This window comes from Sinocyclocheilus grahami, unplaced genomic scaffold (genome assembly GCF_001515645.1).
Source record: "Sinocyclocheilus grahami isolate Dianchi unplaced genomic scaffold, SAMN03320097.WGS_v1.1 scaffold523.1, whole genome shotgun sequence".
In the NCBI taxonomy this organism is placed as follows: Eukaryota; Metazoa; Chordata; class Actinopteri; order Cypriniformes; family Cyprinidae; genus Sinocyclocheilus; species Sinocyclocheilus grahami.
In genome coordinates, this window is record NW_015505702.1 from 1,158,005 (window position 1) to 1,171,142 (window position 13,138).

Sequence of the window (13,138 nt, forward strand, 5' to 3'; positions counted from 1 at the left end):
GAAATTAAAAACAGAATGGGTGAAACCCATCAACAGACAACATGACACAAGAATTAATTTTCTATACAGCTTACACAGTGATAGTTCTAAAGCATTACAAACAATACGCAGGGTGGCCAGTCATGATTCTTGTGTAATTTACCATTAAATATAATTACAATTTCTACAACATTACCTCAGCATTGCTAAAACAAATCTTAAATTAATGATTTCACTTTCAATGGGATGTTTGAAAAATCAAAATTTAAATTCCACATGCTTAAATACATTTCCCACACATTATTTTAACATTGTGTTTGTAGAAATATGAACTGGTGATCTTTGAAGTTTTCACAAATTAAACCAGTAATTCATTACATCACTCCATTACTTATATTACTTTTGGGAAAGCAGGAGACTTTTACAATGGTTTGATTGATCAGTTTCTCTATGGCCAGTTTCAGTTCAATTATTCAGCAGCTCCAGGACCCTCTACAGCTCACTTACTCTAATTGGTGGATAAACAGCACAGCTGGTAAAGCTGGTCATATAATGTAACCAAGGCTCCCATGGCAGCTATTTGCTAAAGCAAAGTCTTGGTATTTGGTTATACAGGCAGACTGCTTTTCTCAAAAGCACTGAACATACAACTCCCACTTCATCAGAGTGATTAACAGCACCAGAAAAAGTCTTTGGCTCTCGATGTGTCAAAGAAACATGCTTGAGGATACGTTTGCATTGTGTTGCATGTGCAAATGTTGGGGGCTGCAAACTTTAATTTCTAAATAATTAACACATATTACCATTCAAAATTTGGGGTCAGTAAGATTTTTAAAAATTAATACCTTTATTCAGTAAGGTTGCATAAAATTTATCAAAAGTGACAGTGTCAGTGAAGACATTTGAACTTTTAATTCAAAAGATTTCTATTTTAAATAAATACTGTTCTTTTGAACTTTCTATTCGTCTATCACGGCGATTCATTACATTTTAAAATACGTAAAAAAAACAAAAAACATTTGATCTAATAAATGTAGTGATGATGAGCATCGTAGACTTCTTTTAAACACAACCCTTAACTGTACAGTAGTGTACAAAAAGTCATTTCAAGTTTCTTTTAAATATAGTGTTGCATGCGCACAAATGGAGTTAATTAATTTAATCTCTTCATTCAGTAAAGGAAAATCTTCCTGTATTTCAGCACACTACAGCAGCTGAGTTGCTGTTCCATATAAATTAACAAAGATCACACATACATCAAAAAACATCTTTTGCCTCCAGAAAGAAGCACGCTGTGAAATATGCACATTTGGTGAGTGCCATCATGTGAGGAAAACAGACTTCAGGCCATGCCATTGTGTTCCAGGTGGTTCCAGTTTCAAGCCTCAGTGCCATGCAGGGCTGAAAGCAGTGTGGGGGATGGCCAAGGCTCCATCTGACATCAGGAGCCCATGTGCTGGTTATGTTAACTGAATGATACAGTTTTGGAGTATTGGAGATGGGAGTCTATGCAACTTCTGTGCTATTTATGGAAACCCCATCCTCATTGGTGTTAAAATGTAAAACTGACTATTTTTGTTCTGCCTGACTCAATATGCATTGTACTGTAATTAAATATGCAATTAAATAAATAATGAACTCTGAAATTTAAAGATGAAAGCTCCCCCTTATTGTTAACAGTGACCACATAAAATTTAGATTTTTGGTTCCCGTTGACGTTCACTGTATGGACAAAAACCACAAAAAATATCTTCTTTTGTGTTCCACAGAAGAAAAAAAGTCATATAGGTTTGGAACATGAGGGTGTGTAAATGATGACAGAATTGTAATTTTTATATGAACAATCCGGTTACACTTTACTTGAAGGGGTGTGCATAAGACTGACATGACACCTTCATGACACCTTCACCTTCACTCAGTTATGTAATTTTTAATGCAAAGATGACATTGTTTGAGATGTCTTTGCTATGGGCTATGGTTAGGGGTAAGGGTAGGGGTAGGGTTAGGTCAAATAATGTCATATTTGCATTAAAAATGACATAACTGAGTGAATGACACTTAATGACAGTTGTCATAAACATGCATAAAACCTCCTTCATATTCATGACATGTGTCATGTCATGATTATGAAGGTGTCATGTCAGTCTTATGCACACCCCTTCAAGTAAAGTGTTACCATCAATCCCTTTAATAGTACTGAAAACAATGAATAACTGAAAACAACACTAACATTTCTTTGTTTAGAAAGAAATGTTTCCATTATTTGTCAAAAATGTTCTCATCTTTTGCCCTCTGAATAATCCAAATTACAAATTTGGTATGGCTGTTGTCACTTGATTTTCAAAAAGTTCAAAAATCACCATCAGGATCTATTGAATGAAAGGCCGTGCATGAGTTTAAATGACTTCATAACCCTAAGGACAGAACCCAAAATCATGTCAAGCTTCCACATTTTTCCCAGAAGGCCAGTCTCTTTAGTGAGGAAGCTCCTTTGATATACCGCAAGCACATGGCGGAATACTGTGTGCCGTTTTGAAGTCTCTAATTGGCTCCTTGTTTTGAGTCATGGAAACATGATATAAGCGATTCCTTATGGGTTGCGCATTGAAAAAACAAAACAGAACAATCCTATCATGTGCTTTACATCTAAATCAAAGATGCAATTCATCCATTGTCAAAATAATTGATCAATTTTGACAATCAGTTTAATTCTATTAGAGGTCTCATGATAAAATGTCATGGTTTCAAAAAAAAAAAAAAAAAGGATAGTTCATTGAAGAGCTCACAAAAAGCCTAATATTCAGGTGCATCTAGTCTAAGTTTAAGACTTTATATTAGGCTATACATGCAAACCATTGTTATATCTGTTCTGTATTATAGCTAACTAGAAGCCTTCAACTGTCACTTTCAATATTTATTATTAGTATTGCACAGTTCTCTCTGAAAACGTCCTGTGCATTTAAAACTTGCTTGTGGTCTGCATGTTAGAGTGTTGAGAGTGTCTGTTATGGACTGGCAAAGGTGTGGTGAATGCAAAAACTGCACTACGCCCAGGAGACTGTGCATCAAGACTGTCACCTAAACCACAAACGCTTCCCTTGCAGATCCCATATAACCGTCTTGACTAAGACCTGTCACCTGTTTTTTTTATGCAAAAATGAATAAATACATGAATAAAATACATGAAACGGAACATTATGTAGTATTTTGAAGTTTGCAGCAAGTCTGTTTTGGAGTCCATGACCATTGCTTAGTGAAAGGTCTCTTCCAAACAAAATGTATTTCCCTCATTTCTTGTTTAATGTTATCGCGATGGCTTTTCCGTACATTAATTTGACATGTGGTTAAAACAAACCACCTTGTGAACAAGGTCAGAAGATGATTTGTTTAAACCATATGTAAACAGAGCCATCAAAGTTTAGCTATGCATTCCAGCATGTGTGTGGGACAGACACTACTTTATAAGCTACTCAAAACTGAAACTCAATCCTGCCTTCAACTGTCACTTTCAATATTTATTATTAGTATTGCACAGTTCTCTCTGAAAACGTCCTGTGCATTTAAAACTTGCTTGTGGTCTGCATGTTAGAGTGTTGAGAGTGTCTGTTATGGACTGGCAAAGGTGTGGTGAATGCAAAAACTGCACTACGCCCAGGAGACTGTGCATCAAGACTGTCACCTAAACCACAAACGCTTCCCTTGCAGATCCCATATAACCGTCTTGACTAAGACCTGTCACCTGTTTTTTTTATGCAAAAATAAATAAATAAATGAATAAAATACATGAAACTGAACATTATGTAGTATTTTGAAGTTTGCAGCAAGTCTGTTTTGGAGTCCATGACCATTGCTTAGTGAAAGGTCTCTTCCAAACAAAATGTATTTCCCTCATTTCTTGTTTAATGTTATCGCGATGGCTTTTCCGTACATTAATTTGACATGTGGTTAAAACAAACCACCTTGTGAACAGGGTCAGAAGATGATTTGTTTAAACCATATGTAAACAGAGCCATCAAAGTTTAGCTATGCATTCCAGCATGTGTGTGGGACAGACACTACTTTATAATCTACTCAAAACTGAAACTCAATCCTAAAGTGGATGATTACGTTTATGCATTTACATTTCTGCATTTAGCAGAAGCTTTTATCCAAAGCACTTTACAATAGAGGAACAAAGCAATTCATCAGAGAGCAAATAATATTCATAATATACAATGCCAGGATTATTATACAGCTATTTTAGCGATATTTTAGTAGTTTTTTTGTTAGATATTTCTAATTAGCTTTATTTTTTTACAGTTTCAGTAATTTTAGTACCTCAACTTTAACGTATTTCAAGTTAGTTTCCAGTCACCATTTTAATTGCTTTCATCTAATGTGTAAAATTTATTTTATATTCATTTCAGCTAATACAAACTATTTTAACAGTTTTAGTTACTATTAACACTGGTCTTGTATGGTGCATATCAACCAGAAATGGACCTCAACAACAACAAAAAAACCTTAGCAATCAAACTGCGATTTGCATTGCTTTTGAAAGTGCAGCTAACCAGACCATGCTAACCAGCCACACCTTGAACCTGGGATATTTTAGCATAGCCTCAATGTCACCACAAGAGGTCACTATGCAGGCCTGAGCAGTTTCTCTGTTTAATAGGGAATGTTTGTAAAGGAATACTCAACTGCTTCCTGCACATAATAGTTTTTAATAATAGTATGTGAAATAGAAAACACACTACATGTAACGATAAAAAATTACATTGGTAATATGCTACACTGATGATTCTATTATCTTGCACATTTGATTCTGTTAGTAGTATTCTATTATCTCAAACAAATCATCTCCATTTCGCATTTTGAATTCAATTTTGTTTAAAATGTCTTATCAGATAAGCTACATTTTTCATGTTTTTTTCTTCACGAAAACGAATTATTTTTTTAAAAAGTAAAATATATTCAAAGTTTCTGAGATTGCATGGCTACCTGTTTCCATATTACTCTTGATTAAAATGTAGGATCTGTTTTAGATTAATACAGCATTAAAAACACAGCAGGATTTCAAAGCATTATCTGCAGACATCTGCTGAAGAGTTTTGTTGCAGAAAAGGACATGCCTCTGAGGAATTTCCACAGGAAATGGGAAATCAGTGTACAGCTGGGACAAATACCCTTTGAATAAACGTGCCATATTAAGGTGCTGCTCGTTCTGAAACAGAGCAAACACATTTGTTCTTGATATTTGGGGCCTTAGAATTGCTTGGATAAAAACCCCTAGGGGAGACCACTGAAGGAGCAACTAAATAGAGTAGCGAATTCCTTTACTAAGGAGCACAAAATTTACTTTTGGTTTCTAACCAACTCTTAAGGGATAGTTCACCAAAAAAAAAAAAAAAAGGATATAACTCATTTACTCACCCTCATTTTGTTCCAAACGCATAAGACTTGTTAATCTTCAAAACACAAATTCATATATTTTTAATGACTTCTAATTAGTCCAGGTAACCTAAACATCCAAAAAGGTTAGAAAGGCAATCCATATGAATTGAATGGTTAAAGAATGGTTCTTTTGAAAAGATAAATGCTTTAAAATTTAATTTAAGTTTCTACTCGCATATAAACACATACATCAAACATAGAATGAGTGCACATCAAATACTAAATCAAACCTCATTGACATACACAAGCTTCCGCATTTACCTTATGTGATTTGCTCGAGGTTTAGATGTATAAAAGCCTAAATTAATTCAGCTCGTCATATAAAATACAGTATCTCTTTACTCAATTCTTATGGATTAGTTTAACAATGCCCTTACAACCTTTTGAATATCTAAACTCAGGTTTCAGTCAAAATATTTTAGTGTTTTGAAGATGAAACCGTATTATGGGTTTGGAACATGTGGGTAACGCGACAACTTTCCTTTTTGGGTGCACTTTTTTTTTTTTTTATAAAGACAGGAGCAATTGTGGGGTTATACAACTAAAAAGGAATTCCAAGACTCATTCAAAACATGAACAATTTATTCATGTCAAAAACTCAGCTTTGAGACTGTTAAACAAGGACATGGCCACATGGGGACAGCGCTGCAGCAGGTGTCACACCCCAGCTTTCATCTGGCTTTGGGGTGGCAGCGGTTTCTCCAGGTGGTGACCCACAGTGAGACCAAAAGGGGAATCAGCCTGCTTCTCCCGGACTTCAGGCTTCAGTTGAAAGCCTTTCCCCTTGTCAAAGATGTCTGCAGGTGGGAAGGCGAGAGGTGCCTCGTTTAGGAGACCTTGAAGACGAGTGCGCCAGCCTTCCAACAGGCCTTCGCGAGCCTCAGGAGAGAGATGTGTGGGTGCCCAGAAGATCTGTGGAGCAAGGACCTGGAAGCCACAATAGTTGAGGACCCCATTCTACAAAAAGAGGAAATATCAGTGCAGGAGTCTCAGGTTTGTATGACAAGCACACACTCAATTAACGCGGCGTTCCAGGGTTCATCCCCATGCCCGAATCCCTTCAAAGGGTTTACCCTACAGAGTGAGAGCTTCAAAGGAATAAAAGGTCTAGGGACCAGAAATTTTTTTATATATATACTATATTCTTACTTGAATTGGCCACAGAGTAACATTCATGTCTCCGTTGATCCCATTGGAGCTGAACATGGTCTCATGGGAACCAGTGGTGAAGGATAACATGGCTTTCTTATCCTGACATGAAATGAAACACCAATTATTCCAATACTAACAGCCCACTGTAATTTCATTAAAGACACTTGATAATCTTTCGTGATTAATGCAAGTCTGAGGTTTATGATGGGAAGGCCTCACTCTGAAGATGCCCTCACTGTAGCGCTTTTCCAAGGTGTATGCAAAACCAAGCGTAAGAACCCGGTCCATCCAGCCTTTCATGATGGCAGGAACAGAGAACCAATACATGGGAAACTTCAAGAAATTGACAATAAAAATGGTCAAAGACTTACGAGGACCAGGGGGAGGGACATACAAAAGACATTTGCAAAAAGAAATGGCATACCTGAAAAATAACAAGATCTGCTTCTTTTAGTTTCTTGTGCTCATCTACAATATCAGAAGCTAGTCGCTCCTCCTGCCAGGCCAACATGGTCTCATTTCCATAACAGAAATGCTCAGGGTTCTTCACCGCTCCTGAGAAACAAATGTGCAATAACTCCCACTGAGCTCCGATAAGGGACTAGTTCTTAGTTCACTATTATAACAAACGAAACCCTGCCTCCCACACCAGTAATATCATCCTCTGTTGCCGTGGCCTTGAATTTCACTTCATACAGGTCAGACACAAGCACGCGGCAGCCCTGTTTCTTCAGCTCGTCCACAGCAGCAGTCTTAACAGCCGCATTGAAAGACCCAGCGCTCTGGTGCGCGTACACGAGCAACACTGTCTTTGTGGCTGAAAAAGACAATTAACCGAAGACTTAACGAAATAAGCCAAGCCAAACCAAACACAGAAAAAGTGCAATAACAAAAAGAACGTACTCATGTTTTTCACCCACAGGTCGCAAAGCATCTACTAAACACCAGCCGAACTGTGAGCTTTAAAATCACAATCACCCGTGCACAGCTGATTCGTTTTACTCATCAATGGCTGGCAGGCAGCCCACAAACACTTACGGCAATATTGTTAAACAGAGGTGATTCTTAACAGGTGATTTTTTTAAAGCAACATCTACAGCGTTTTTATTTTTCTTACCGAAGCAATAAACTTCCATCGTATTATGATTAAGTTGACATTTTTACCACTGGATGTCAACATGCACCAGCAACTGCAGCCATACAAAACTATTGGCTACCTGTATGATAAAGATGAAAAAACGAGATTTTGGCAAGTCAGATTATATGAGTTGTTTTATTAACTAATTTTCTTTCTTTCTTTCTTTCATCGTGGCTGGGGTATTTGGTTACACATTTCTGCTGAGAAAAGAACAGCTGTTTTGTCTCCAGTCTAGGTGTAGTTTATTTAAACGGGTAAGGATGGAAGATCTGCTTGAGAACACCTAAACTGCACACGGTTAGGCTGAGACCAGTTAGACCAGTAGTCCGGTTTATTATATTTTCCTCTAGGAGTTTATTCATCTTCAGAATGAAGTGTAAAAGTTTATTATTGTTAAAGGTGTACGACTTGTAAAGTCATACATGTGTATGACTTTAAGAAGTGCAAGATAAGGTTTCATGTGTGTTGGACAGACACTACTTTATAATCTACTCAAAACTAATACTCGGTCCTAAAGTGGATGATTACGTTTATGCATTTACATTTCTGCATTTAGCAGAAGCTTTTATCCAAAGCACCCTACAATAGAGGAACAAAGCAATTCATCAGAGAGCAAATAATATTCATAATATACAATGCCAGGATTATTATAAAGCTATTTTAGCGATATTTTAGTAGTTTTTTGTTAGATATTTCTAATTAGCTTTATTTTTTTACAGTTTCAGTAATTTTAGTACCTCAACTTTAACGTATTTCAAGTTAGTTTCCAGTCACCATTTTAATTGTTTTCATCTAATGTGTAAAATTTATTTTATCTTCATTTCAGCTAATACAAACTATTTTAACAGTTTTAGTTACTATTAACACTGGTCTTGTATGGTGCATATCAACCAGAAATGGACCTCAACAACAACAAAAAAACCTTAGCAATCAAACTGCGATTTGCATTGCTTTTGAAAGTGCAGCTAACCAGACCATGCTAACCAGCCACACCTTGAACCTGGGATATTTTAGCATAGCCTCAATGTCACCACAAGAGGTCACTATGCAGGCCTGAGCAGTTTCTCTGTTTAATAGGGAATGTTTGTAAAGGAATACTCAACTGCTTCCTGCACATAATAGTTTTTAATAATAGTATGTGAAATAGAAAACACACTACATGTAACGATAAAAAATTACATTGGTAATATGCTACACTGATGATTCTATTATCTTGCACATTTGATTCTGTTAGTAGTATTCTATTATCTCAAACAAATCATCTCTATTTCGCATTTTAAATTCAATTTTGTTTAAAAAGTCTGATCAGATAAGCTACATTTTTTATGTTTTTTTTCTTCACACTCTAGCTGGAAGCAAGAAAACTATTTAAAAAAAAAAAAAGTAAAAGTAATATATTCAAAGTTTCTGAGATTGCATGGCTACCTGTTTCCAGATTACACTTGATTAAAATGTAGGATCTGTTTTAGATTAATACAGCATTAAAAACACAGCAGGATTTCAAAGCATTATCTGCAGACATCTGCTGAAGAGTTTTGTTGCAGAAAAGGACATGCCTCTGAGGAATTTCCACAGGAAATGGGAAATCAGTGTACAGCTGGGACAAATACCCTTTGAATAAACGTGCCATATTAAGGTGCTGCTCGTTCTGAAACAGAGCAAACACATTTGTTCTTGATATTTGGGGCCTTAGAATTGCTTGGATAAAAGCCCCTAGGGGAGACCACTGAAGGAGCAACAAAATGGAGTAGCGAAATCTTTGACTAAGGAGCACAAAATTAACTTTTGGTTTCCAACCGACTCACTCAGAATAGCTCACCAAAAAAAATTAACCATCATTTACTCACCTTCATTTTGTTCCAAACACGCAAGACTTTGGTTAATCTTCAAAACACAAATTCATATATTTTTAATGACTCCTAATTAGTCCAGGTAACCAAAACTGAAAACATCCAAAAAGGTTAGAAATGCAATCCCTATGAATTGAACAGTTAAAGACTTTTGAAGAGATAAAAACGCTTTGAGACTTATTTTAGGTTTCTACTCGCATATAAAGCACATACATCAAACATAGAATGAGTGCACGTCACATACTAACTCAAACCTCATTGACATACACAAGCTTCCGCGTTTACCTTATGTGATTTGCTCCATGTATGCGTGTTTAGATGTCTAAAAGCCTAAATTAATTATGCTCGTCATATAAAAGACAGTGTCTCTTTACTCAATTCTTATGGATTAGTTTAACAATGCCCTTACAACCTTTTGAATATCTAAACTCAGGTTTCATACAAAATATCTTAGTGTTTTGAAGATGAAACTGTCTTATGGGTTTGGAACAACATGTGAGTAACAAACAAACTTTCCTTTTTTTTTTAAAGACAGGAGCAATTGTGGGGTTATACAACTAAAAAGGAATTCCAAGACTCATTCAAAACATGAACAAATTTATTCATGTCAAAAATTCAGCTTTGAGACTGTTAAACAAGGACATGGCCACATGGGGACAGCGCTGCAGCAGGTGTCACACCCCAGCTTTCATCTGGCTTTGGGGTGGCAGCGGTTTCTCCAGGTGGTGACCCACAGTGAGACCAAAAGGGGAATCAGCCTGCTTCTCCCGGACTTCAGGCTTCAGTTGAAAGCCTTTCCCCTTGTCAAAGATGTCTGCAGGTGGGAAGGCGAGAGGCGCCTCGTTTGAAGGCGGAGGCCGCCGCCCTCCCAGCGGGCCCGCGGGAGCCTCAGGAGAGAGATGTGTGGGTGCCCAGAAGATCTGTGGAGCAAGGACCTGGAAGCCACAATAGTTGAGGACCCCATTCTACAAAAAGAGGAAATAGTGCAGGAGTCTCAGGTTTGTATGACAAGCACACACTCAATTAACGCTGCGTTCCAGGGTTCATCCCCATGCCCGAATCCCTTCAAAGGGTTTACCCTACAGAGTGAGAGCTTCAAAGGGATAAAGGGTCTAGGAACCAGAAGAAAAATTAACACAATATTCTTACTTGAATTGGCCACAGAGTAACATTCATGTCTCCGTTGATCCCATTGGAGCTGAACATGGTCTCATGGGAACCAGTGGTGAAGGATAACATGGCTTTCTTATCCTGACATGAAATGAAACACCAATTATTCCAATACTAACAGCCCACTGTAATTTCATTAAAGACACTTGATAATCTTTCGTGATTAATGCAAGTCTGAGGTTTATGATGGGAAGGCCTCACTCTGAAGATGCCCTCACTGTAGCGCTTTTCCAAGGTGTATGCAAAACCAAGCGTAAGAACCCGGTCCATCCAGCCTTTCATGATGGCAGGAACAGAGAACCAATACATGGGAAACTTCAAGAAATTGACAATAAAAATGGTCAAAGACTTACGAGGACCAGGGGGAGGGACATACAAACACATTTGCAAAAAGAAATGGCATACCTGAAAAATAACAAGATCTGCTTCTTTTAGTTTCTTGTGCTCATCTACAATATCAGAAGCTAGTCGCGCCTCCTGCCAGGCCAACATGGTCTCATTTCCATAACAGAAATGCTCCGGGTTCTTCACCGCTCCTGAGAAACAAATTAGTGCAATAACTCCCACTGAGCTCCGATAAGGGACTAGCTCTTAGTTCACTATTATAACAAACGAAACCCTGCCTCCCACACCAGTAATATCATCCTCTGTTGCCGTGGCCTTGAATTTCACTTCATACAGGTCAGACACAAGCACGCGGCAGCCCTGTTTCTTCAGCTCGTCCACAGCAGCAGTCTTAACAGCCGCATTGAAAGACCCAGCGCTCTGGTGCGCGTACACGAGCAACACTGTCTTTGTGGCTGAAAAAGACAATTAACCGAAGACTTAACGAAATAAGCCAAGCCAAACCAAACACAGAAAACGTGCAATAACAAAAAGAACGTACTCATGTTTTTCACCCACAGGTCGCAAAGCATCTACTAAACACCAGCCGAACTGTGAGCTTTAAAATCACAATCACCCGTGCACAGCTGATTCGTTTTACTCATCAATGGCTGGCAGGCAGCCCACAAACACTTACGGCAATATTGTTAAACAGAGGTGATTCTTAACAGGTGATTTTTTTAAAGCAACATCTACAGCGTTTTTATTTTTCTTACCGAAGCAATAAACTTCCATCGTATTATGATTAAGTTGACATTTTTACCACTGGATGTCAACATGCACCAGCAACTGCAGCCATACAAAACTATTGGCTACTTGTATGATAAAGATGAAAAAACGAGATTTTGGCAAGTCAGATTATATGAGTTGTTTTATTAGCTAATTTTCTTTCTTTCATCGTGGCTGGGGGATTTGGTTACACATTTCTGCTGAGAAAAGAACAGCTGTTTTGTCTCCAGTCTAGGTGTAGTTTATTTAAACGGGTAAGGATGGAAGATCTGCTTGAGAACACCTAAACTGCACACGGTTAGGCTGAGACCAGTTAGACCAGTAGTCCGGTTTATTATATTTTCCTCTAGGAGTTTATTCATCTTCAGAATGAAGTGAAAAAGTGTATTATTGTTAAAGGTGTACGACTTGTAAAGTCATACATGTGTATGACTTTAAGAAGTGCAAGATAAGGTTTCTGTTTTTAGCACCAGACTCCCATGATTAAAAATAGCGAAGAGGGCGTGTGCGAGCCCTCAAACTCCCCTAACAGACGCTCGAATCCTTTAGCGCACCAATAATGAACTAAAGCGAGAAAACTTTTATTCCAGACGTTATAGTACTGACAATCACACTGTTAAACAACCCAACTCTGAGCAAACAAACTCTAGATCATTTACAGCCATTTTGGCAGCTCCTCAGCGGCGACACGTGTGTCATGCAAACGCGTTTGCGCTCTCAGCACCGGTGACTCTTCAGTCTTACAGAGTATAGCACTAGGAAGAGTGCAAAAAAAAAAAAAGACGGATGTAACACAATGAACCGCGTCGCGAACGACACGACGTAGCGTTGCTGTTTTTGGTTAGAGTCGGAAACGTGCTTTCTTTTTCTTATGCCTTTATTGAAGGAATAATTCTACTAAGGATCGGTTCTCACGCGTAAAGGAGCGTGTGTTTCTCAGAAGGATATTAAAGGTTACCAATGGGGTCTCAAGGGCCAGGACGTAAAAGAACCCCCAGCAAAAATGGGTTGACTGCTGAGGAAGATGCCCTCAATGTAATCGCAAAAGAGGTAAATTGATCTCTTAAGGGTTAAACTAATGTAAAGGTCTTAGTTGCAGATGTGCAGGCTTAAACTCTAGAGAAAAACAAGACAATCACTTGGTTCTAACTCCTGAGTTAGTTTATTTATTAAACCAAACAACTTTACACAGTTTCACGAGTATCTAATTAACATTACAACAGTCTAACGAAGGTAAAGTCCCTGTTTTGCCCTCATCTGGCCCTGCATTGTTCATATATATATATATATATATATATAT

The 13,138-nt window shown here is 37.8% G+C and overlaps 2 protein-coding genes across 2 annotated transcripts; both read right to left on the reverse strand.

Moving 5' to 3' along the window:
* Positions 1-5,979: 5,979 nt before the first annotated feature.
* Positions 5,980-7,570, reverse strand: LOC107555072 (ribosyldihydronicotinamide dehydrogenase [quinone]-like). The gene is made up of 6 exons (XM_016237770.1): positions 7,471-7,570; positions 7,217-7,384; positions 6,992-7,122; positions 6,787-6,900; positions 6,565-6,666; positions 5,980-6,372 (listed from the first exon to the last, which is right to left on the reverse strand). The coding sequence occupies exons 1-6, from the start codon at positions 7,499-7,501 to the stop codon at positions 6,073-6,075; spliced, it is 846 nt and encodes a 281-aa protein (XP_016093256.1). The 5' UTR covers positions 7,502-7,570; the 3' UTR covers positions 5,980-6,072.
* A 2,565-nt stretch (positions 7,571-10,135) lies between these two features.
* Positions 10,136-11,711, reverse strand: LOC107555073 (ribosyldihydronicotinamide dehydrogenase [quinone]-like). The gene is made up of 6 exons (XM_016237771.1): positions 11,612-11,711; positions 11,358-11,525; positions 11,131-11,261; positions 10,927-11,040; positions 10,705-10,806; positions 10,136-10,520 (listed from the first exon to the last, which is right to left on the reverse strand). Exons 1-6 carry the CDS (start codon positions 11,640-11,642, stop codon positions 10,230-10,232), a joined length of 837 nt encoding a protein of 278 aa, XP_016093257.1. The 5' UTR covers positions 11,643-11,711; the 3' UTR covers positions 10,136-10,229.
* Between the last annotated feature and the right edge of the window lie 1,427 nt (positions 11,712-13,138).